Source organism: Aulonocara sp. 'chitande type north' Nkhata Bay, linkage group LG20 (assembly GCF_057382095.1).
Source record: "Aulonocara sp. 'chitande type north' Nkhata Bay isolate Kocher_YH1m ecotype deep benthic linkage group LG20, A_spYH_male_GT1.1, whole genome shotgun sequence".
NCBI lineage: Eukaryota > Metazoa > Chordata > Actinopteri > Cichliformes > Cichlidae > Aulonocara > Aulonocara sp. 'chitande type north' Nkhata Bay.
In genome coordinates this window covers 22,430,916-22,456,506 of record NC_141363.1, presented here as the reverse complement: position 1 = coordinate 22,456,506, position 25,591 = coordinate 22,430,916, and the positions used below count along the sequence as shown (strand labels likewise).

The window sequence follows — 25,591 nt, the reverse complement described above, 5'->3', positions numbered from 1 at the left end:
GAGAAAACGGCTTTCATCTCAAGCGGAGTCGTCTGTTGCTGATAAGTCGTCCCCACTGAGACACATCACTGCGCCGGAGAAGGCGACGCAAAAAGAAGAAGAAGAAAACGCTGTGAAACTCACAGGAAGCCTACACAGTGTTGCGAAATCAATCAATGTAGAGCAGTGAGACAAACCACGGAGGCCCCAGAGAAGTGCAATCAAACGATGAGTTTATTAACAGCCCGGAGAAAACATCAGCCTATGTCTTCTGACAAAAATACATGTTGTGGACACTTATAAAGCAGTGGGGTACACGCCCCCCCATGGCGTCAATTACAGATTAAAATAGGTTCCAGACATTAGTCACAGTTAATGGTACATCTTTAATGCCTATAAACAGACATAGAACTTCTCTTTTCTATAACACCTTCCATACAAGGTAATAAACTTCAAGCCCTCAGGGTCTCTGGGGCTAATTATTGACTCTGGTCATCTGTTGCCAAGTAGACTAAAATATAGTGAGACACCAAATGAGTTAAGGCCGCAGGCCTGACACATTCCTAGATTATATGTGTTATATGTATTGTAAGCATGCATTGCAGTTATCCTTCTATGTTCTAGTTTCCCTCAGCATGTATCACCTGGACAGTCACGCCAGTGAAGCTTAAGACCCTTAATGAACCGAACATCAACTCGAAATAAGCGCAGATATGCAATGTGTATGAAATACTTCTGTTAACATAATGGAAGGATCCTCAAATGAACATCTTCAATAAACAACTTTAATGCAATATCAATACTGTGAGAAATATTATTAGATGAAATAATGCTGTAAAGAATGTTATCAATGCAATTATAATTATGCAGATTATATGGCAGCAATAAAAGAATTTCTGTATCTCCACATTCCCTCTTTTGACATTCCAAAAAGGAATGTCACCACACCTCGGGTTGTATCACTCCTCGGCCCACATTCTGGCTTCCAAGTTCATCAAGTAGATTGAATCCACCCGTCCAGGGTCCGCAGCCCTAGCCATTATCTTTACCAACAATCCTTTGACACAGGGAATGATACAACAACCACAGGTGAGCAGTATCCCTAAAAGTGTAGCGAATGAAAACATTGCTGACATAGCCAAACCTTTCCACCGTCCAAACATGGATGCCATCCAGCTCTCCAGCGGGTTTTTGATACCTGAGTGCTCATGCGATTTTTGTGAGAAACCAGCAGCGTTTGTTGGTGTCTCTGATGAGGGCCACAATTAAGATAGTGAAACACTAACATTGTTCTCCATGCCTCTTGGAGGTGGATGAGGTTGCACCAAAAACGTCTGCTCTTTTTCCTTATTTTTCAGGTTAATGGCTATTCATAGCCATTACTGCTAGTTTTTCAGGACATGAGGGGCATTAACCTCCTACGACCTGGCGTCCACATATGTGAACATCATATTTTGGGTTGTCTTGACCAAAATACCTAATTTTACTCTACAAGGGCCTGATATCGACTTACGAGGACATTATACTGCCACTGTTCTATCAAAATTTAAAATGAATGTCCTCATATGTTGATCTCATTTTTCTCAGAAACAAAAATTAGGTAAAAATAAAAATCTGGTAATTCTTTGTTTTTACATTCATCAGGTCCCAATCAGCCCATATAGCAAAGAAAAATAAAAAATGCATGCCATGAAAGAGTTCAGGTCTTAGGAGGTTAAAATGGAATTTCTGGGAAACCCTCGGAGTTCAGCCACTGGGCCTTAGAGCAGGGGTGGGGAACTCCAGGCCTCATGTTCTGGTGTCCTGCAGGTTTCAGATGTGTTCTTGGTCCAACAGCTCATATAAATGGCTAAATGACCTCCTCAGCATGTCTTGAAGTTCTCCAGAGGCCTGGTAATGAACTCATCATTTGATTCAGGTGTGTTGGCCCAGGGTGAGATCTAAAACCTTCATGACACCAGCCCTCGAGGCCTGGAGTTCCCTGCTTTAGAGGGCTGGATCCATTTATGTAACTTCTGAGGCCTCAGTCTCACAGGCCTTGAGCCTGCTGTGACTCCCTGTCAATGCCAACAACTCACCAAGTGAAAGTGAAACCTGAAAAAGTGCAGCACAAACTGGAAAGGGTGAATGTTCACCTGGTAGTGCGTTACCGAAACATTTAAAAAGTTGCAACTTTTACTTGTTAAACTTACCGTAAGTTTCTCCATTTCTGGTTTGCGGCACACTTCACAGTTTCACAACCAATCAGCAAGTAGTTACCAAGTGGTTTTCAGACTAGTCAGACATTTTCCATGCAGACTGTGGGTGATGCTGGAAATCTGCCAGCAGCCAAAACAATCATAAGAAGTGTTTTGGTGCAGCACTACAAAGAGGTGTGCCTAATTTCACATAACAACCATTCACTGAATGGTTGTTTGGGACGTTGCCAACTGGTCTCTAGGCCTGCGCGGCCATATCTGTGTTACGGAGATCTTGGGGCCTGTTCCAGCTAACACAGGTCAAAAGGTCACTTTAATAAAGGTTTGTAAAGCTTTTTAGAACAGCTTCAGTGTCACTAAGGGTTTGTTTTTGTTTCCGGCACAGGAAAATTTAGATTTCACAACCTGAAAACAGCTGCTTACTGCTGGGAATCTGTGAGATCTGCAGGCTATCGTACATTTTTGTTCATACAAGTGTAATTATGCATAAATTCACAGGGATGTTCCAATTTTGGGGCCACGTGTATGGGCAGAAATCTGTGCCATCAGAAACTGAATTTGAATAAGTTAAATTTTAATTTGAATTGCTCAGATTGAATCTGAATTGTAACTTGAATAAATGCTTTTGAAAACTGAATTTGAATTAGTCTAATTTGAAATTGAATTTATGGTTTGAAAATGATCATCACTAAATTGAAATTGTATTTTATATTTTGAAAATTAATTGATTTGCTTTGAAACTGCATTTTATCCTTTAAAAGTTCAGCTCTCGAATAATTTCAGTTTCACTTCTCACCATTCAGTTTCAGTTCTACAATTCAATTTCAGTTCCAAAATTCAGTTTTTTGGAACTTACATCCGGTTCCGGTTCAAGCGCAGATTAATAGAACTACGTTTTACTAGCGGACCGAAAGTGTTACTGATAGGAATCTACGGCGTCTTGAGCTGAATTAAGACTTCAGAAGTCATTCGTCATGTCGAATGACCAGCGGATAAACTCTCAGGTTGGTAATAAATGTATTACATGTATAAGAACATGCGTCATGTTAACAAATGATAGCCGTAAGGTAACTTTTATGCTTATTGTAGCTGTTAGCTAAAAACGCTAATTTAGCGTAGTTTGCCCTGAATTCAGCTTTGACAAACAAATATGATCGACTGTTTCTAGTAGAATTCCAAAGTTGTCATCTTGGACCCTCTCAGAGTACCCCCTCTGTATGCTTGCAGAGACCCCTACAGTAGGGAAACATGCAAAACGGTGCCCAAACCTTTGTATTTTAGCTCTATTTATGTCTTACACAGCATCCCAACTCTTTAGCTAACTTAATAACTTTAGCTAACTTAATAACTTTAGCTAACGTGAATAGTTAGTCTAATTCATTAGTGCAGCATTACTGGATCACCTCTGTTTGAAGTGATATAATATGATATACAACTATCACTGAAACAGCAAACTTTGTAAATAAGCAAACAACACTTCTCATTCTCTAAACGTTTGGCCACAGCTGTAGATTACACTATCAGTGCTTGTTCACTCTTGACAATAATTACATTTCAAAATTTACTTTGTGCATTTACAGGTAAACAATATCTAATATTTTATTTAAATGACTGCTTTGTCTTTGAAAAGGGTGAAGAGCCTGAGGCCGGTGACAGTCCAGTTCTACTCTAAGTACATCCTTACAGTGGCTCACAGGACAAGGCCACATTCCTGTCCTGCCAGAAGAGAAGAGAAGCTTCAGAGTCTTCATGCAGTTCAATCACACCTGTCAAATTCCATATGACAGGGGTCTCAAACTCCAGTCCTCAAGGGCCAGTGTCATGCAACTTTTCCATGCCCTCGAGGACTGGAGTTTGAGACCCCTGCCGTATAGTGTTCATGCAGTTTTCTACCCCACAGTTACAGCATGTCTGACTGCCTGTTCAGCATATGCAAAAATATATGATGAGTTTAAGCATGTGATGACTAAGGCCTTCCATTATGGTGTTTGTCATCACATGTCACAGACATCTGGATGATCATTTGGAATAAACAAAACTAAAAACTTGTTACTTCATCTTTTATCTTTATTATTATTATTGTTCTTATTTTATATTTTTCATTGTTAGGCATTGGGTTTATTTGTAGTAGTCCTTTCCAACTTCTTTCCCTCTTCCATGTTACTGTGTCAGCTTGTCGCATCTATTTGGGTTTGGAAGTGGAACAGAAAGTAAGGAAATCCAAAGTGCCATTAAAACCAGGAGAGGTTCTTATATTTCAGAAGAAGGGATTAATTCAAAAGAAATGACCTCAACGCCATATTTTATTTAGGAACCCTAGAGAGCACTTTGCAAAATAACACATTCTTATAATTTCACCCTCAGATGAGCCAAGCTACGACTGTCAGGGAAGGTGATGTAGGTACAGAGCATATGAGAGTGGTTAAGTTAATGTCTCTTGTCTAGATGAAGGCACAAGAGGGATGGATGGCAAGGCGTAGAGATTCAGTATCTTCAGTCTTCAGTGGACACTCCATTTCTGGCACAAAACACCTGTAAAAGATGGTCGATTTAGGAGGTGACCCGATAACTTCAGCCTGTCAAACATAGTAATGGAGCAGTATGCTTTAAAAAAAGAAAAAATCTAATTAAGCATGCACTCAGTACCCTAAGAATTATTATGGTAGTTAAACACTGATAGTTGTATATCACTTCAAACAGAGGTGACCTAGTAATGCTGCACTAATGAATTAGACTAACTATTCACTTTAGCTAAAGTTATTAAGTTAGCTAAAGAGTTGGGATGCTGTGTAAGACATAAATAAAGCTAAAATACAAAGGTTTGGGCACCGTTTTGCATGTTTCCCTACTGTAGGGGTCTCTGCAAGCATACAGAGGGGGTACTCTGAGAGGGTCCAAGATGACAACTTTGGAATTCTACTAGAAACAGTCGATCATATTTGTTTGTCAAAGCTGAATTCAGGGCAAACTACGCTAAATTAGCGTTTTTAGCTAGCAGCTTCAATAAGCATAAAAGTTACTATACGGCTATCATTTGTTAACATGACGCATGTTCTTATACATGTAATACATTTATTACCAACCTGAGAGTTTATCCGCTGGTCATTCGACATGACGAATGACTTCTGAAGTCTTAATTCAGCTCAAGACGCCGTAGATTCCCATCAGTAACACTTTCGGTCCGCTAGTAAAACGTAGTTCTATTAATCTGCGCTTGAACCGGAACCGGATGTAAGTTCCAAAAAACTGAATTTTGGAACTGAAATTGAATTGTAGAACTGAAACTGAATGGTGAGAAGTGAAACTGAAATTATTCGAGAGCTGAATTTTTAAAGGATAAAATGCAGTTTCAAAGCAAATCAATTCATTTTCAAAATATAAAATTCAATTTCAATTTAGTGATGATCATTTTCAAACCATAAATTCAATTTCAAATTAGACTAATTCAAATTCAGTTTTCAAAAGCATTTATTCAAGTTACAATTCAGATTCAATCTGAGCAATTCAAATTCAAATTTAACTTATTCAAATTCAGTTTCTGATGGCACAGATTTCTGCCCATACACGAGGAGGCTTTTTAAAAAAACAAAAAAAAACCCTCTATGCTATTGTTTGTAACTAAAGAAGCACTTTCAGAGTTTGATAATGAAAAACAGTGCTGTCTCTTTCTCCTTCTACCTGTTGGCGACAGATGAGAGAGTTGAACTGCTGAGTGCTCCTGCAAAAGAATCTTTCTTTTCTCTGAAGAAGGTCCTGCTGAATTCAAACATGGCTTTGTAAGAACAGTATTGAATGAATTCAATTATTTTTGGAGCCAAAGAGTGTGCAGATATTTCCTGCTTTGCACAAATGCTGTGGATCTATTTGAGCTGACACATTTTTAACTGGAGGTGATTTTTTTCCCGAGACATTTCTTCTCCTGTTTGAACATTAGGACTGTTTTTCACTGTCATGGCTAGTTTTAAAGTGCAGAGCCAGAAGATCTCCAGCCTCATTAGAGACACTGAAATGTCAGTCAGCATCTACACGCACGCACGCATGCACGCACACACACACACACACATGCACACACAGACAGGATGAAAATGGGTTACATACAGTTAGACACAAAGAAAAGGAAACGAGGCCACAGCGAAGCGAGCATCGTCACATCCCTGCACTTCAAGGATCTCAGTGAGTGACTGACATACATATGACCTGCTGAATATTAATCCACTCACACAGAACATCACACTCCGAAACTGCAGGCAGAGGACAGCAGAAGGAATTAAGGATCAAATTAGTAATTTGTTCTCTCAAATGAGTTCCTTCACCACCAACCTCCACACATCCTCGTTCAGCTCGCACGGAGACAGCGGGCTTTTCGACACACGAGCTGCTTTAAGCATAGGAAGCCTACACAGCTGCATATGACTCTGACCATGCTTCAGTTATCAACATGATATTAAACTGACTTGAAGGAACAAATGCAATAAAATTAATAATCAAACTGATTAATAATTCATGACTGCTTATTAGTTAGTTTCATTGCTGATTGCCAATTCCAATGCCACCCACTCTCCTTCTCACAACACCTACACTTGACCGTTGAGAAAAAGAAGACAAAATCAAATATCTGTGATTATTTTGCTATAAAGTGGAAAAAACTTCCAGTTTAAAACTTCTTCTCCTTTAGGCAGCGTGACACAGGAAGAGCACACACATCTGATGCTTTCATTTCATGTTTATAGGATGGTGCTTTGTGTTGATTGTCATGTTTTTGCTGACTTTTAATAGAATCATTGTTAGGGTGCCTGGGTCGTCGACCCGGTGTTTTGTGTCTTTGGTTCTTTGAGTTTGTTTATTTCATTATGTTCTAGTTTTCTTTGTCTGAAGGGTTAAAGGTATATTCTAAGTTTAGGTTCTCTGAGTGGTTTATGTTAGGTTGTTTGCTGTCAGTAATTATGTTTACCTCCCTCTAGCCGTGTCTTGTGTTTTGTGACTCTCGTCTCGGTTTCATTCCTCCAGTCTCGAGTGTTAAGCTTGCGTGTCTTGAGTTCAGTCTGTTCAGTCCTGTCTTATTTTGATAGTCCCTGTCCACTTTGTCTCATTAGCTCTGATTTGTCCCAGCTGTGTTTCCCTCCTGTCTCCCATTCCCTGATTGCTCCCTCTGTGTTTTCCTTGGTCTGTGTTGCGATCTCCCTGGTTCCATGTTGTGTGTGCTGCCTGTTTCAGCCTTGTTAATAGTTCCAGTTTAAGTCTATTTTTCTACTGTGTAGCAATACATCTGAGTTTAGTCTGCACTTTGGGTCCACCATTGCTGCCTGCCACACACAGTACATGACAGGTATAGATACAGCCAGCATGACAGCAGACATACAGAGTTTGTCCAGTTGTCCAACCAGAATATTGGTGGTTTTTCTACATTTAGAGTCATGCAGCACACTGGAGGCAGGAATCAAGCTGAAACGGATCTTATATTTTTAAATACAAATATGAAAATATACAGAACCAGAAAGGTCTATGTAGGCTTGGACACCTGGAATACTGAGGTGGGAACACATGGCTAATGCAGACGATTTTCTTTTCCCTGTATTTTTATTTTAGGACCGTGAGGTAGCCGTTGCTATGATTTGGTGCTATATAGATAAAATTGCATTGAACTGATACAATACTGAACACAGAAGATATTGAGGAGTAAGGTTATAAGGTTATAAACAAAATGAGGCAGGGGGAAGTAATCAGAACAGAAGACACAGATGGCAACAATTACCAAAATAAAGCAAGACACAGCTGAACGAAGAACACAAGGGAGACAGAAATACAAAGACAAAAGTCAAGAATAGAAGAACACAAAGGGGAATTTACTAAATAAACACAAGGATCTCCAGAACAGAAGGCATGAAATTATAGCATACAGCACTTATATAAGGTATCAGGCAATAAACATGACACGCAAACACTAAGAAATAACACAACACTAAATTCCAACAATGCAGACACATAACCTTAATCCAAAGAAAACCAAAAGTACCAAACTAAAGAAACCCCAGAGCCCCAAAACTCAAAACCCTGGCTCTGAAACCAAGGGACGTGACAGAATGCGCTTTCTCTTTGTTAATTCATTGATATTGTTTTGTAGTAAACAAATAATTACAATCAAATCCCAAAAAGTTGATTCTGTTCATCTGGACGAAGCGTTTTCAGTGGGAGAAACGTTTCGTCACTCAGGTTTCTCCAATCTTATAAACAGTACATTTGCATAATGACTGAAACCAGCCTACAGGAACAAAGGGCTGAGAGGTCAGTTCCTTCATCATTAATATGCAAATTGTCATGGCCATTGATCAAACGCCACTGATCAATGGCCATGAGAACCATTCACAGAGAGTTGGGGAATGACTGCAATCACAGCATTGTAAGATGGTGACAGATGTACCCTTAGGCCCCCTCCTCGATTCAGAGATGGTCTTTCCCTTTTCACATAAATCTCCTCTTTGACTCCGTGTTCAAACCAGCGTTCCTCCCTGTCCAGGATGTTACATCCTCATCCTTGAAAGAGAGTCCACTGGCCTGTAGGTGTAAATAGACTGCAGAGTCCTGGCCCGACGAGTTCGCTCACAGAGCCAAAAAGTAGATAAACCAAATAAGATGACCCACCCACCCATAATTTGCAATGCTTGGGTCAAGGACAGAGAGAAGAGATTCTATAAGAGACATTAGAAATAGGATCAAAAATATTTTAATTACTGACAACAGAAAGATGCTGTTACAAGAAATCAGCATACAGATGTAAGAAAAAATATGACATTTATGTGGGATTTGTAACTAACTAAGGGTGTGTCTTACCCTGATTTACCTTCAGCGTTCCAACCCAGGAATAATCTCCTACTTATGAATTATTCTCTGAAGAAAACTCAAACAAAACATTTTGTTTTTGTACCTAAAATAACTACCTGACAAAAATCTGACTATGAGTAAACTGATATCAAATGCTCGCTTGCATACATCCCAAGTGTCCTACAATAAATGTGTAGTAAAAGTACAGTAAATATCCAGCTGCGATATGACTACTTTATATGGCGTTGTGTTTTGACTGACGTGTGTGTGTAAGCCTGTTATAGTGAGCTGTGGAAAACTTGAGCTTCTCTCAGGCTTTAGCGTGAATAAACGATCAGTGAGGGTTGTCTCGAGTGTTTATTACCCCTCATTGAAGGTCACAAAACTGTTTGCTTGCCTCACCGACGCTTTCTTTAGAAGGACGCACACATTCCTGTAAACACATGTACATAACGCGAGCAATGAGTCCACTCCCTAAACACACTCTGACTTACATCACGCTGTGAACCCTGACCAGGCTTATCAGCAAAAGAGGCCACGGAAGTGAAAACGAGCGAGGGACACAAGTAGAAGAGGATTAAAGAGGAAAACCAAGGAGCTAAGAGGAGAAAGAGACACCAACACGGCTGCTGAGATAGTTGGAGATGGCAGCTGAACGCGCAGCAGCTCACAGCGTTGATTTGTAAAGGTACGCCACACACGCTCGAGTCAAACCACCGAGTGTTGGGAAAGGCTTTTATTTTGTACGACTAAAGCGAAAGAGGTGGCAGCCAGGAAGTGAAAGGGAGAGAGGGGACTGGAGTAGGGGCGAGCGAGCATGTGTTAATGATGTGTTAATAGCGGCACATGTCGAGCTCACGCTGCGACGAGTGTCACCGCACATCCTGACAAACACGGCTCAGCCTCCAGATCCATTCACCACAGCTCTGTGCATCCTCTGCTTTAACTCTCTCTTTATTTACCTTCTTGCAACCTTCTTTTGCACCTCGCTGCCTTCTTTATCTCATCCTTTCCTTCTCTCCTCGCTACCTTATTCACTTTCTTGTCACTTTATTTACATCCTCACTCTATTCTTTAATTCCTTTCTGTCTTATTTATCACCTCACTAACCTATTTGCCTTCTCACTGCCTTCTTTAACCTTCCTGCCTTCTTGGGACCTTTTTGTGCCACTGCTATGTGTTAAATGGCTGCCATTTCCACTGTGTTCAGTGGAATATAACCAAACTTGCCACAGGATAGTTTTTACCTGTCAATGTTAATATTCCAGTGTGAATTCCTTAAATCAGCCTAAAATGGCTGAGCAGCAGAAATCCCCACACCCATCACCCTGGGGACCATTTTCTGCCCATTGACTTCCATTATAAACGCTATCTTTCAACCCCAAATTATCATCATATGATTTTATTTTTTCTTCTTTTCTTGGATGTCAATGAAGACTCAGGGCCTTGAAGTTTTAATTTTTAAATTGCAAAAAAAATGCAAAAAAAATAATGGCAGGTCAAAATGTATGTTGGTGCCAATCTTTGGTCCATCTAAAGGCCTACTTATAATGACAATCACATATTACTTCAACTGGTTTTTTGTGGAAATATTTAGTTTCGTTTTTTGGTTTTTGGGGCTTATAACACAGGGCGCTCATGTAATAACACTGGGATTTGAAGGGTTAAAACAACGAAAATATAATTAAAACTTTACATGAATATTTCAGGGAGAAGTAGTTTTACAAGGTTGGCTAATTTAAAGTGGAATAAAATATGGATATATGGTCTTTTTATGGCGTGGCTGAGAATGGTCCCTAGGGTGATGGGTGTGAGTTTTTTAAAGGATGGCAGGAGGGTTAAATCCTCGGTACATTTCTTACCTCTTTATTTCTTACCTCTCTAACTCTGTGCTGCCTAATATGTCTCCTCACAACCTTCTTTACCTCATCATTACCTTCTTTAATTCTTTGCTACTATTTGTAGCTCCTCACTGCCTTTTTTTTTTTTACCTCCTTGCTACTTTATTCACATCCTCATTTCCTTCCTTAACTCCTTCTTTACATTCCCATTACCTTCTTTACATCATTAACTTCTCCGGCTCCATTACCACATCCAAAGAGGTTGTGAGTTAGTTCAGGTAGTTTGTGAGTTGTTTCTCTGTGATCCTCTTTTCCCTCCCTCCAGTCAGTCGCAGCAGATGGCTGCTGCTTCGTGAGCCGGGTTATGCTGGAGGTTTTCTCCCCTACGCTCACCACATGCTGCTCACTGGGCTTCTCTCTCTAATGTTTTAGGGTCCTTACCTTACGTGATGAAGCTTTATTGAGATGACTGTGGCCATCTATTGTCTTCTGCTTATCCAGTTAAGGTGGAGCTGGAGTATATCCCAGCTGTCACAGGGCTAAAGGTGGGGTACAGCTCTGACTGGTCGCAGTCTATTGCAGACAATATGTTTTATACACTTCGCTCTGAGACTGAGGGTTTGCAGGATATTTAAAAGATGAATGGGAGGCAGAGCCTTCAGCTTTCACGCCCCTCTTCTGGGGAACAGGCTAAGGATTCGGGAGACAGACACCTTCTCTACTGATCTGTACTAATGAACGAGCTGTAATCAAAACAGCTACATGATTGAGCTTAAAACATCACTTTTTTGGTCCTTGATGGATCTTCACCACTGGGCCAGAGGTGGCTGAAGTCACAGGAACTGAGAGGTGCAGGCGTTAAGATAGCATCTCAGTGCTTGTTTGTACTTAATGTAAAGTCGTCAGTCTCATCACTGATGGTGCGCTAGAGCGCGAATTTCAAAATAAAAGATGCTTGACTCCTCACCTTTGGGTGTAGAAACTGTGGATCTGAAAACTTCTCGGTTGTAGCTGCAGACACAGCTCTCATCAGCATTGATGAGCCTCCACACAACATCTAGCTCAGGTCCATTTAAGTGTGAGGTCTGTGGTGAATTGTTGAACTGAGCGGTCAGGACAGGATGTTGGCTCTGGAACGAAGATGACCTTGAATCGTGAGTGGCTAAATTTTAATCAGCCTTGGCTTTTTGAATTTTATGCAACTATCCCTGGAACTTTTTAATCGCACCTTGTAAAAAAATTGAATTGCATGGGTCGTTTCATATAAACATTTAGCTGAAGGTCTTTCTGTAATAACCTCATTAGAGTAGGTTTGTGGAGCTGCCTACATTCAAACCTCCTTCCACGCTTCCAAGCCAGGAAGCCTTGCTGTCCCCTTGTCTCCTTCTCTCTTTAATCCCTAAAATAAGCTGCCTCATGTCCTCACTTCCAGGAAAGCTTCCTTGCTTGTGTTTTTGTCAGTCAGATAAATTTTGAGGCTCAGATTGTGAATTGCTGCTCAGGGACGACGTTGTTTGTTTCTTCACTGACTCCCACATTCACATATGCTCATCCATATTTAATGTACTACGTCTGGTAGCCTGTGTATGTGCCCGTGTGTGTGTGTGTGTGTGTTTCCCTGTGGGTATAACTGTGTATAAATGCAACGGTGGCAGTGACGAGTCTGTGTTTGTGCATACATGAGTGTGTATATGATTGTGTTTAACGCTGTGACTGTGTGTGTGGCTCCCTGCTGTCTACCACCATCTGCTGTTCCCTCAGACTGGAGCAGCGAGTCGATGAGTCTGTGGAGGAGCTGGTCTCAAACAGGAAGCTGAACTCTGCCGATGACATGTTTTTCTGCTGCTCGGGGTCAAAATTAAAATGCGGCACAACAAAAATGTCTCGTGGTCGGCAGTTTAGAAGTTTTACTGAGCAAGGACGCAAAAAAGACAAGGTCTTTCCTTCTAGTAAGGGTATGAGGACACAGAATCTTCTTCTTCTAAAGGAAACAAAAAAGGAAAGAAGTTTCTTAGACACCTTGTTTTGCCTTTTGAGTGAGGAGGCTAGGAAAGTAAGGGTAAAGAAGTTTCCTAGTCAAATAAATAGGAGAAAATGAGCTTCCTGTAGTAAGGAAAGAAGAAGGTAAGTCATGAATAGAAGTGGGGAAAGAAGGTTCCTGTCCTATTAAAGATTTAGGATGAATCCTAGTTAGATAGCAAGAAGTTAAAGAATCAAAGTAGGAGGCTTGTTAGGGGGTAAGGAAGCTTCCAATGCATCCTATGTCAATAATGAGGAAACAACACTTCTGATTTTTCTGCTGGAAGGAAAACGCAAACTTGAGTTTTCCAGAATCAACTTCTGGTCTGGTCCTTAAAATCCTGAGGCTCTGAGTAGTGGGTGGATGTCACGAGATGTCAACTGCAGCACATTTGTAGCTTAAAACTAATAACAAGAAGAAGAATTTTAAAAAGACTGCATTATCGTTCAAGTAAGATACGAAAGCTATTTATCCAAATTACTGTCGTCCGCTTCAATCTTTCCGAGTCCTCTCTGGCAGAAAACAGTGACACATTGATGGATCAGTTAATTGGAAAACTGAAGAACTGGATCTGAATTTTAATCCAAGAATGTAAATCTGAGTTGCTGTCAGGGCAGAAGTTAAATTATCAGTTTTTCTTGACGTGTGGAGATCTGCTTCACGGAGCAGCTACAGCTGAACTGCTCACAGAATGATCAGAGTCATTCTGCCAGCGTTTAGTTCAGATCACCTGTCAGCATGAGCCGATGAAGTCTGCTGTTGAGCTCGCTCAGTGACTTCCTTTGTTCTTGTGTCTGCAGCTCAGCCGCCATGTCTAAAGCGACGGTGAAGAAGCTGCACTGGCGCTCCAAGGTACTGAAACGTGCAACGCCTGCAGTGACAACGGAGGTGAACCATTTCCTGTGAGAACTTCATCCTCTGTGTCGTCTGCAGGTGCAGGAGAGCTTCGTCCCGCTGGGCGGCGGCACCAGTGGCTCGGGGGAGCTGGGGCTGGCCATCGGGGGCGGGGCTGACTATGGCGAGTTCCCGTTCGTCACGGCCGCCCCCGGGGGCGGACCCACGGTGGGCGACATCATCCTGGAGATTGGAGGGACACCTGTGTTGGGAATGACCCTCGGTGATGTCAGAGGAGTTCTGAACTCCTGTCCTCATCCAATCAGAATCAAGACTGTCTCACCAGGTGAGAGAAAAGTTTGTTAATGACCTGATGGGGATGTTTGATGTTTAGTTTGTTCATCTGGAAAACATAAAAGAAGGAAAATTGGTCACTTATTTCACTTCTTATTTGTTTGTCTTTATTGGCTGAAACAGGCTCCATAAAATGTCTCATTAACCTGACACGTGTAATGTTCACATTGAGATGCTCAAAGGGATTTTTATGAAGCTAAAACAAATATATATAATAATATAAGTTAATTACTGGCTGACTGAAAGAAGAGTAATCTGCACTGCTTAATAACTCTTTCAGTTGTTTTTATCTTGTTTGAATCTTGAATCTCATGATTTGGTTTTATCTGACATCATTTTTCACCCCTCAGCTGTAAAAGGTGACCTCAAGGTCAGAGGTCAAGCTTTCTTAAATTCTTTTGACTGTGATAACTTGAGAACAAGGCGATGCAGGATTTTGAAATTGATACCATATGTATGGTATCTACTGGGAGGCTGACGGGTATCATTGGCGCACGCCAGTATTTTTGTCATTATTATTAAAGACAAAAAAGCAAAACTGTGATTATCAACAAAGATTTAGTCAGCTTCAGTCGAGGAGACACGGCCAAAGAGACACTTCTTTTCGGTTATAATAAGCTAACTGTACTTTCATGTAACATTTTATTCTGAAAAGAAACTACTTCCTGCAGTTGTCAAATCAGTGTAGTGAGGAGTATGCGGCAGTTTAAGATATAAGCAACGGAGTGAAATAGAGGTAATTCAAAACTGTTCTCAAGTTCAGCATAATGGCACGTGCTGCATGACTGTGACATCATATCCTGTATTTCTGTGTGTGTGTGTGTGTGTGTCCCAGGTTCATCTCTGTGTAAAGACCTCAGGTTGTACCTGAGTAAGTGTTTCACGCCGGGCTCCATGGACAGTCAGCTGCAGCAGCTCATCAGGGAGAACCTGTACCTGCGCGCCGTGCCCTGTAAGACACACCTGCACGCACACACACACACCTGCACGCACACACACACACACACACACACAGTCTGGTGTTGCTATCCTCGTGGGGAAATCTCATTGACATAATGGTTTCTCCAGCCACTTACCCTAACCATCAAAAATGAATGCCTAACCCTTACCCCAGTACAACGCCAAAGATGACCGTTGAGGGAAAGAGAAGTGGAGCAGGAACAGGAACTTTAAAGGAGTGTCCGGATGATCCAGCGACCCCCAGGACTGTGCATTAAACGCTTTAGTAAAAGAGAACTGAATTCAACTATCTCTACACCTAACCATAACCCAATTGTAACCCTGACACTAAAACCACATTTTGAGTGTGAAAAATGCCTTCAACCCCGTGGGGACTGAGACTGTGGTCCCCACAGTAAGATTTCAGATTTTGGTCCCCACCAAGATAGGAAGAACTAGAGATGGACCGATCCGATATTACATATCAGTATCGGTCCGATACTGACCTAAATTACTGGATCGGATATCGGAGAGAAATAAAAAATGTAATCCGATCCATTAAATATCAGAAAAGCACCTCACAAAACTTGCGACACGGCGTAACTCGGCTCATAACCGTAGCACGTCGGAGCAGTGTGCTCACGTGATAGAGCGGCTGTGTGTATTTGTAGCCTCGCTACCAAACCAGCATTTCATCTCCGAGGAAGTGATCCCAGAGAGAAGTAAAGCAAGTGTGTAAGTTCATCTCTGAATGTTTGTAAAGCATTCGCGCGTTAAGTTTAACAACCGATATATGGAGTGACTGCCTCTTCTCTCTCCCCTCCCTCTCCGGCTGCTACTTCAATCATGAAACTGATCAATGATCAGCTGATCGGCTTTTCTGTCACGAGTCCGTCTCTCTTGTTTGTTTTTGGCTCACTTCGTGCCAGAAAGAGGAAACCAGCAGCTGAACAACAGCAGCACGTTTAACCTTGATAAGCTGTTGTTAGAATTTATTTAATATTACTTTCTACTCCAGGATCTTTTTCTACGTAGCTGACGGCTGGTAACTGTGCAGGGGCGGATCAAGCAAAGTTTAGCCAGGGGGGCCGATAGGGCATGAACAGGGAAAAGGGGGCACAAAGGCATACTTTTCTTTCTTATTCTCATTTAAAATGTCTAGCTTTTAATAATTATCTGAATCTTAGTGTTGTTGTTTATTTAAACTTGAGTATGAACTTATACAAAAAGCAGCAAGATATTAAAAAACAGTTTTATTGATTAAAAAACACGATATCGGATTCATATCGGTATCGGCAAAATTTATGATATCGGTATCAGACTTAAAAAAGTGGTATCGTGCCATCTTTAGGAAGAACATACCCTTGTTTGTACCCTCATCTTCTGATTCACTTTCTCCAACAACACAAAACCTGTCCAGCGTACACCCAGTGATCACATGACTCTGCCCTCCCTGAAGGTACGACCAGGCAGCCTCGAGATGGAGAGATTTCAGGTGTGGACTACAACTTTGTCTCCATCGAGGAATTTTTCTCTCTGGAGGAGTCCGGAGCTCTGCTGGAGAGCGGCAAATTCAAAGGTAAGGAAAACAAACACACCCTCAGGAATACTGCAGTGTAATGAAAATGTACTCAGATTAGATGAAACTCCAGTGAATGAAAAGTGTGATTTATTCATCACGGTGTGATGTTTTTTACAGTGTGGAATGACTAATTTAAACTGTGTTCGGGTTTGTTTTTTGTTTTTTTTGGAGGAGGCATGAGGAAAAGAGGATTTTGTGTCTCTAATCCTCCAAACCTCAGAAATGAAACTTGCCTCCCCCTCTGTCCTCCCCCCACACAGCACTCCACCGTATTAATCTGATGGGATTAATGAAACTAAAATAGAAACAGAATTCACACATAGAGTCTGTTTCACACCGAACGATGCGTCTCTGCGTCTCTCACTAATGCTCCCGAACATTTTAATTTGACAGTTGATCTATTTTCAGTTCCTGTTGAAAACATTTCAAAACAAAAGACTGCTGTGCCTTCACATTATTAGATGATTCAGTATTCATACAATTTGATTAATTGTTTTGTTTAATCCTCGTATAAGAAACTGAAATTGCGCTGGTTGGTGTAAAGCTTAATTTTAAAAAGCTGATACAACAGTAGGTATAAAATCTCAAATTAACACAAATTGGGACCACAGGAAGGCAAGCGGATGATCTGAGAAAGACAGCTCAAAGAAATTAAGGGATCACTTGATCATCACAGTCCACCACAAAGTCAGATAACCCTCAGGGACATCAGCCGGAAGCACAAACCACTCTGAATGCTTTTCAGCTGCTTTGGTGCAAATCAAAGTGAGAACAGGCGCTCTGGAGAGCAACAACATGACGACCTCCAAAGAGGAAACGGTTTCGTAGGTCATTGATTTCTCCTCATCCCTCCGGGCTGATTTTTCTCTAATTTTGCTTTCTGTTTATGTCCTCGTCACTGTCAGTGTCACGAGACAATACTTGCAGACCAATCATAGTTACACGGATATTTCACCTCATCTAGGATGAGATACGTGCCGTCACAAGGAAACACAGGCCAAAGAGTGTGGAAGAGATACCAGGACACGGGCTATTAGGAGCACCGCCAGGACCCTACAACACGATCTCCAGCAAGCTACATACAGTGGCTTGCAAAAGTATTCGGCCCCCTTGAACTTTCCCACATTTTGCCACATTACAGCCACAAACATGAATCAATTTTATTGGAATTCCACGTGAAAGACCAACACAAAGTGGTGCACACGTGAGAAGTGGAACGAAAATCAGACATGATTCCAAACATTTTTTACAAATAAATAACTGAAAAGTGGGGTGTGCGTAATTATTCAGCCCCCTTTGGTCTGAGTGCAGTCAGTTGCACATAGACGTTGCCTGATGAGTGCTAATGACTAAACAGAGTGCACCTGTGTGTAATCTAATGTCAGTACAAATACAGCTGCTCTGTGACGGCATCAGAGGTTGTCTAAGAGAATATTGGGAGCAACAACACCATGAAGTCCAAAGAACACACCAGACAGGTCAGGGATAAAGTTATTGAGAAATTTAAAGCAGGCTTACTACTACTGGTGTTGGCCAGAGGGGCCGATGGCGCGATATGGCAGCCTCGCTTCTGTCAGTCTGCCCCAGGGCAGCTGTGGCTACAACTGTAGCTGCCTCCACCAGTGTATGAATGTGAGAGTGAATGAATAGTGGTATTGTAAAGCGCTTTGGGTGCCTTGAAAAGCGCTATATAAATCCAATCCATTATTATTATTATTAGGCTACAAAAAGATTTCCCAAGCCCTGAACATCCCACGGAGCACTGTTCAAGCCATCATTCAGAAATGGAAGGAGTATGGCACAACTGTAAACCTACCAAGACAAGGCCGTCCACCTAAACTCACAGGCCGAACAAGGAGAGCGCTGATCAGAAATGCAACCAAGAGGCCCTCTGGACGAGCTGCAGAGATCTACAGCTCAGGTGGGGGAATCTGTCCATAGGACAACTATTAGTCGTGCACTGCACAAAGTTGGCCTTTATGGAAGAGTGGCAAGAAGAAAGCCATTGTTAACAGAAAACCATAAGAAGTCCCGTTTGCAGTTTGCCGTCGTGCTTCTCTTCAGCAGGGACAGGGAAGCTGGTCAGAGTTGATGGGAAGATGGATGGAGCCAAATACAGGGCAATCTTGGAAGAAAACCTCTTGGAGTCTGCAAAAGACTTGAGACTGGGGCGGAGGTTCAGCTTCCAGCATCAACGACCCTAAACATAAAGCCAGGAAACAATGGGATGGTTTAAAACAAAACATATCCATGTGTTAGAATGGCCCAGTCAAAGTCCAGATCTAAATCCAATCGAGAATCTGTGGCAAGCTCTGAAAACTGCTGTTCACAAACGCTGTCCATCTAATCTGACTGAGCTGGAGCTGTTTTGCAAAGAAGAATGGGCAAAGATTTTAGTCTGTAGATGTGCAAAGCTGGTAGAGACAGACCCTAAAAGACTGGCAGCTGGAACTGCAGCAAAAGGTGGTTCTACAAAGTATTGACTCAGGGCTGAATAATTACGCACACCCCACTTTTCAATTATTTATTTGTAAAAAATGTTTGGAATCATGTATGATTTTCGTTCCACTTCTCACGTGTGCACCACTTTGTGTTGGTCTTTCACGTGGAATTCCAATAAAATTGATTCATGTTTGTGGCTGTAATGTGACAAAATGTGGGAAAGTTCAAGGGGGCCGAATACTTTTGCAAGCCACTGTATGTGCTTGTTTCTGACCAAACTGTCTCCAGACTCCACGCGGGCCTAACATCCTTTCAGTGGGATCTGTGCTCACCGCTCAGCAGCGCACAGCTCGATTAGCACTCGCCTAAATGAAAGAGAACGCTGTGGTGAACATCTTGCAGCCTAAACATCATTTAGCATGGCCGCCTTAGTTAGTAGTGGCGTAGGTGGGGGGCATATATTTGGTGACCAGCACTCTTACAACATAATTACTTTCAGGTCACTTCACTCACTTGGGGAAACTTCCTAACAAAATCTGACTGTTTGAGCCTTTGGAAAGGATGGAGTAGTAAGAACTGGAGGAAGATATGAAATGTGTAAATCTCTGACTATAAAAGTTCATCAAACTTGAGCTGTTTCAAACAGCAGTTTGTTCTGTTTCATCCAATCACAGGGAATTATTATGGGACGCCCCGCCCCGTCCACATTGGCCCAGAGAGTCCACCAATCACATACCAGGAACATCGAAACCTGCTGAGGAACTTCAGGACAAGGAGCAAGTCTCTGAGTAACCTGGAGAAAGCTGTGGAGGAAGGGGACAACAGTGAGGAGGACAGCGGGCTGACGGGTAGAGAAGCTCACATGTAACACATCCCAGTCTTACCTGCACAGGTGTGTTTGCGCGTTGACGAGATTCTCTACCAGCAGGATCAGCTGGAGCCCCGCCCACAACCCTGCCTCTCAGCCAGTCATGGGAGTCCGCGGTAGGAATGGAGAATGGAGGAGGGGGAAGAGGAGTAGGGAGGGGAAGAGCGGGAGTGAGAGGTCCGCTGCCGGAAAACTGGGAGCTGGCCTACAGTGATTCAGGGGAGCCGTATTACATCGAGTGAGAAATACTTATCAGTTCTTCTTCTGGTGTCAGCTGATTTAATCCGTTTGATTATGGCCATCAGAAAAATATGTTGAGGAAAGCCATGGACGCTGTAATGCTGTTTAAACTTTAAATTTATCTTTTTTCCAATGAAGTCTGGTACATACAAAATATTTGATCCTTTAAATGTCTTATTCTGTGAACCAGTCCTGCTTGTTTTTGTTGTGTGAGTCAGTTTTTTGTTTTATTTTCTTGCAAACTGAGACATGAGACCCACAAACAGGAAACTGAGCTGAGTTGCTGAATGTTTCCTGTCTTTGCAAAAATAATAATTTCCAGTAGCAGGCAGAAAAAGCACTACATTTTAACTTATCCTCAATCTGTCAGATTATATTGTCCAGTGTGTTGATGATGGTGGTGGTGGTGGTGGTGGTAATTAGGATGTGTGTGTTCCTCTGTCCATCAGCCATAATTCAAAGACGACCAGCTGGCTGGATCCTCGAACTCAGAACAAAGAGACGACGTCTTCTACAGAACGTAAGGCGGTTTTAGATCATTCATTCACATGCAATTCATCTTGTTTTGTTCATGATTATGTCACATAATTGCTTCTCTGAAGGACATTTAAAAATATTACAGTCATACCCTCAAATGGTTATATGTTATTTTTAAATTCTAGTTAAATGCTTTTTATTTGAGGTGGTATTTGTGTTGAAACTTCCCGTTTCCACACAAACTGCCTTGGATGCTTTCATTCTGGCAGCAGCAGCCAGCAGAGGGCAGCACTGACACACAAACTCCACTTTTTTTGTTTTTATTGTCACACCAATCAGAAAGAAAAAAGAACAATATAGATGCATGCCTGTCCTCTGTGAGTTTTACACGGAAAGAAAGAGTCCACGTCCTCCCTTCCTGCACATGAACCTCTGGAGTTATACAAGCATCCTTCGAGGATAGGACTAACATTTCCTCTTTCCCTTCTCTTCATCGTTTTTCCTCCTTTGCCTGCCTCCTTTCTTTGTCCCCCATGTCTTCTCTCGCCTCTCAGTCCCAGAGTTCACCGACCAGCCCAGTCAGCTGAAGGGCTACTCCATCCATACTCGGCTCTCTAAAGGTCCTCGAGGTTTCGGCTTCAACATAGTTGGAGGAAGTCGACCCCGAGAGTTTCTGCAGGTGTACAGCGTCACACCTGGAGGACCGCCTGCTCTCAACACAGGTACTGATCACAGTACAGTTTACCTTCAGTTATGTCACAAACCTGAATCTGTTACATGGTTTTGGATCCAGGTTTCTGAAATCCAGGTAAAATGTGTTCAAATGTAAAAGCAGGACGTTTCAAAACCCAAATCACAATCTGGACTCTCATAATCACATAAAAAGCATCATAAAGTGGGAGTTGTTGTCGTGGGTCAGGTGGTCAGAGGAGAGAGGTTGAGATTCTCTCTCTGTGGAGGATTACGGTGCTGTTGATTAAGAAAAATAAAGAGCTGAGTACTAATCTCATGATCTACAACTAATCCACACACGTGCGCTCTCACACACAGTTTAATCTGACCCACGTACCCACGCCTCCTCCCTGTGGGTTGGTTCACATGCTCTGAGATCAGCGTGGAATCAGGAATAAAACAGAGCTACGGAAAAAACAAGCTTAAGACCTGTTCACGTGTTGTGGTTTTCATTTTAAATAGATGAAACTTTGTCACCCAGAATGAGAAGACACAAAACATTAAATCTCATTTACACTTGTAGTCCTCTCGGTTCACACCTGGATTTTGTACCTGTGCCTGTTCACCTTACTGCTCACTGAAAGGCGAGAGAACGTAAAACATCAATATTCTCACTCAAATGATGGATTATGCTTGTTGTGGACAGACAGAGATGCTTCAGGAAGTCAAACTGAGTGTAAAAATGTGTGCTTCATGTCTTTGGATTCTAACTGTAAACTAATTTCTTTGGTAATCACAGATTTCAGCTGCAGCAGCTGCACATATGCACTCCTGCATGTCCTGTTAGACATTAAGACTCTAACCAGTAGATTTTGCTTCCTCGAAGCGGACATCCTGGTCTACATCAACGACACCTGTGTGCTGGGTCGCTCTCACAAAGAAGTGGTGGAGATGCTGAAGTCGGTACCGATGGGTCAAAGCGTGGATGTGGTGCTGAGGAGAGGATACCCGATGCTTTATAACCCCGACGGCTGTCCCAAACAGAGCCTGGAGACGGTACAGCCCTAAATTTACTTTAATTACTTAAGGGCATAAAACTGTTTAAATATCAGTTATTTTAGTGTGATTTTTTTAAACTTTTTTCCCATAGAGAGGGTGAAACATTTCAGTGCTTTGAAGTTAAAAGATTCCCCATGACTCCTCTTCTGCCTGCTGTGGGAAACTTTAAGGCCTGTGTAAGAGATCAATGACTTCACAGCCAGTAAAAACAGGCATAAAATACAAGAAATAGCTGCCTTTTAGCACACACTAACATTTCCTCTTTATACAAACAAGCAGAGACAAAATTAAGCAGAGCCGAGATAAAAACAATGAGTTATCGTGTCTTGTTCTTGTTTTGCAAATGCAGACAGCCAATCTTTAATAATTGGGGTTGAGAAGACTTGCACAGCCATTTAAAAGTGAGCCGTGCAAATATTTAGACCCTTAAATCAGTGGTTCATCTGTGAGGTGGGCTCCACTCGTGGGACATACACTACCAGGGGAAAAGTGTCTAACCTCATATCCGACCTTTCAGCAGCCGCAGACCCCCAGCGAGTCCGGCAACCTGAGCCGAGGCCTGACGCACCTCACCTACAGCCGCACTCTGGACGCCAACGGCAGCACGCCAGGTCAGAGCAACCGTGGAAACCACATGGTTTACATTTACAGTCCTCTACTCTCATCACAGCTGTGTGATACAAATTTAATTTAGAAACATTAATAATTTATTTTAATTCACTGCATAATAATGTGGCACATTAACAAATAATAAAGGATTGTAAAAACACAACGATTATTTTGTAATTTTACTAATTTCTGCTATTTGTAGCCAGGGAGGATGATGTAATGAGCTGCCGGCTCAGGGGTCCCAGCGGGGGTATTTAACATTTCTTGTTGGAAAGCCGATCAAAGGCCTCCAAAGGCAGAACAAAAGCGCGAGAGTTTACAATGAAAAGTCTCTACAAAGTGAGAAAGTTATCAAAATAAGATAAACAAAACACAATGGCTTATCCTGCTGTGGGACCCGTCGCCGTGTCTGCGTGGAGGGTCCCATTGTCTCGCTCTCTGAACTTATTTATAGCTCATGTAAAAGAACACATCACATCAGAGTTGAACCTAAGAACTTTGCTTTTCTCTGACAGCTGTTAAAAATAAAACACAAATTAGCAGATTCATCTTCTTCTCTCTATAATCCAGGCCTGGCACAAACCCCGCCCTCTTATGCCACTCAGCCAATGACAAATGGACTCACGGGCCCACCCACCCCCACGTCTTCTGATACCCCACTGGGTCCACCACACCCAGCGGAGAGGACGCTTACCAATCACAGTGACTCTGATGGCGGCCTATCCAATGCAGGAACTCGAAGGTCAGTGAGGGCATCAGCAGTACCTCACACATCGTGGTGCTTCCCGGATTCTTTTTGTGAAAACGAACCTCAAAGGTTCTTCTGTCCTTTGGGAAAAATCCTGCGCAGCTTTAGCAGTGATCTCAGAAGTAATGGTGCTCAGCCTGTTCCACTCTGCTCTTCCTCACAGGTCTTCTCTGATTCGCTACAACAGCAACACTCTCCCCGCCCTCTCTTCCACTTCCCTTCTCCAACATCAGAGCTCCAAGTCCTCAGAGAGTGACCTGTCCACATCCACGCTCCCCATATCCTCCTCCACGCTCCCCATCACTTCTTCATCCTCACACACTCTTACCAAACTTGCGCTCTCTCAGCCCGAGACGGGCCTCCTCCAAAACTCCACCAGCTCCAGCAGCACAAACAACACCCCCTCCTCTTCTACACCTCCTGGTCCGCCTGTGCATCGCCCACTGATGCCTCAGACCTCCCTCGCTCTGACCCCACCCAGAGACATCCCACCCTGTGGCTTTAACGGGTGCCCGGCCAATCACCAAGCACCCTCCACAGCATCCAGAGGAAACCCGGGATTGGTGCTCCCCCTTGGAGCCGGGTCCCCGGGGACAGCCCACGGCGGGGAGCTCGTGCCGGTGGCTCTCAGCCGCAGTGAGAGCGGGGGACTGGGGTTCAGTGTGACAGCAGGAGGAAATGGGGGTCAACAGGCAGTAGTCAGGCGGGTTTGGGATCGGAGGCAGTGCCTGTCGCTGCAGTCAGGAGACATTATAGTGAAGATCAATGGAGCAGACGTCCAAAGCTTCAGCTTCTCCCAGGTAAAAGATTTTCATGGCTTTATCACCTCGCTCGACCTTGATATTCTGACTGACGTTAGCTCAGCAGTGAACAGTTGGTCTTTGGGAAGAGGGAAGCTCTCATGGGTGCTCATGGGAGTTTTGTGGATATTTCTCCGTATATCCTAGAGGTGTTTTATTTCTGTGTGTCAAGGAAAGAGAGATGGTCCTGTTTAACCTAAAAAAGAAATCCAAATCACAGTAGTTTACCTGCCTAAGCCCTCCTTGTTACTACTGACAGACAGCCATTGGTTAATGAAAACTAACCGATGTCTAATGTGACGTGATGAGTGAGGAACAGATCTGACACTAAAGAAGTTCCATCAGAAGTAATAAACACGAGTTTGTTTCCTTCCTCAGGTGCAGAGAGTGCTGCAGGAACACACCAAGCAGGGAGAGGTTGTACTTCTGGTCTACAGAGGAGGTAGATACGCCCGTTACCCCAACCCTGATTCACTGATGACTGTGACTGTTAATAACACCAATGCAAATCTAAGTATGTCGGGCTCAGGCTGCAGGATGTCTTCGTCTCATCAGCCAATGATTGTGTCATAAATGTTTATGCATTTTGACACTGGTTATATTTGGTGCAAACTAATCAATGTTATTGAACAGCATAGGTTATCCAGCAATTCCTAGAATGTAAATAAGCATGCAGAAATGGCCAATAATGTGTTTTCATTTTGAATGCCTTCACATCGGGAGGCTTAGACTTAATTTCTATTGTCACTCACTGTTTGGTTAACTTTAACTGGTTAACTGGTTTGATTAACTGCTTAACTTTAGATCATATCTATATGACATAATGAGAACTTAAGGGCTTACTCTTTCCTCCGTCAGCTCCCGTATCCTCCCCAGTCGTCACCCCCAACATCTACAAACGCCTCATCATCCCGCACGGAATGACCGGCCCTTCCTCCTCCCACCCCAACACTTCAGCCGACATGCCTTCCCCGTCCACGGGTGCCTTGGTGGGGGGTATTCCCCCACTCAGCCAGGCTGGCTTGGCCCTTGAGAGTCCCCAGGAGGGGCAACTACCAGCAGCAGGGAACCACCAAGGTAAAAGCATCCAAGAGTAGTAGTGAGGTGTGC

The 25,591-nt window shown here is 42.7% G+C and overlaps 1 protein-coding gene across 6 annotated transcripts in view; it reads left to right on the top strand.

Annotated features, from left to right (window-relative positions):
- The window catches only part of magixa (MAGI family member, X-linked a), a 61,280-nt gene that overhangs the window by 14,606 nt on the left and 21,083 nt on the right, over positions 1 to 25,591 (top strand). For 3 of the 6 annotated variants that reach the window (XM_086276443.1, XM_086276439.1, XM_086276445.1), the window contains exons 2-15: positions 13,658 to 13,709; positions 13,791 to 14,037; positions 14,881 to 14,997; positions 16,444 to 16,563; positions 19,683 to 19,856; positions 19,934 to 20,114; positions 20,566 to 20,636; positions 21,148 to 21,315; positions 22,152 to 22,321; positions 22,842 to 22,935; positions 23,504 to 23,675; positions 23,845 to 24,481; positions 24,860 to 24,923; positions 25,340 to 25,558. In XM_086276443.1, coding sequence (XP_086132569.1) covers positions 13,668 to 13,709; positions 13,791 to 14,037; positions 14,881 to 14,997; positions 16,444 to 16,563; positions 19,683 to 19,856; positions 19,934 to 20,114; positions 20,566 to 20,636; positions 21,148 to 21,315; positions 22,152 to 22,321; positions 22,842 to 22,935; positions 23,504 to 23,675; positions 23,845 to 24,481; positions 24,860 to 24,923; positions 25,340 to 25,558 — 2,476 coding nt within the window. In that variant the 5' untranslated portion in view covers positions 13,658 to 13,667. The remainder of the gene's footprint in view (positions 1 to 13,657; positions 13,710 to 13,790; positions 14,038 to 14,880; positions 14,998 to 16,443; positions 16,564 to 19,682; positions 19,857 to 19,933; positions 20,115 to 20,565; positions 20,637 to 21,147; positions 21,316 to 22,151; positions 22,322 to 22,841; positions 22,936 to 23,503; positions 23,676 to 23,844; positions 24,482 to 24,859; positions 24,924 to 25,339; positions 25,559 to 25,591) is intronic. The other 3 variants (XM_086276444.1, XM_086276441.1, XM_086276442.1) reach the window with 3 other exon arrangements.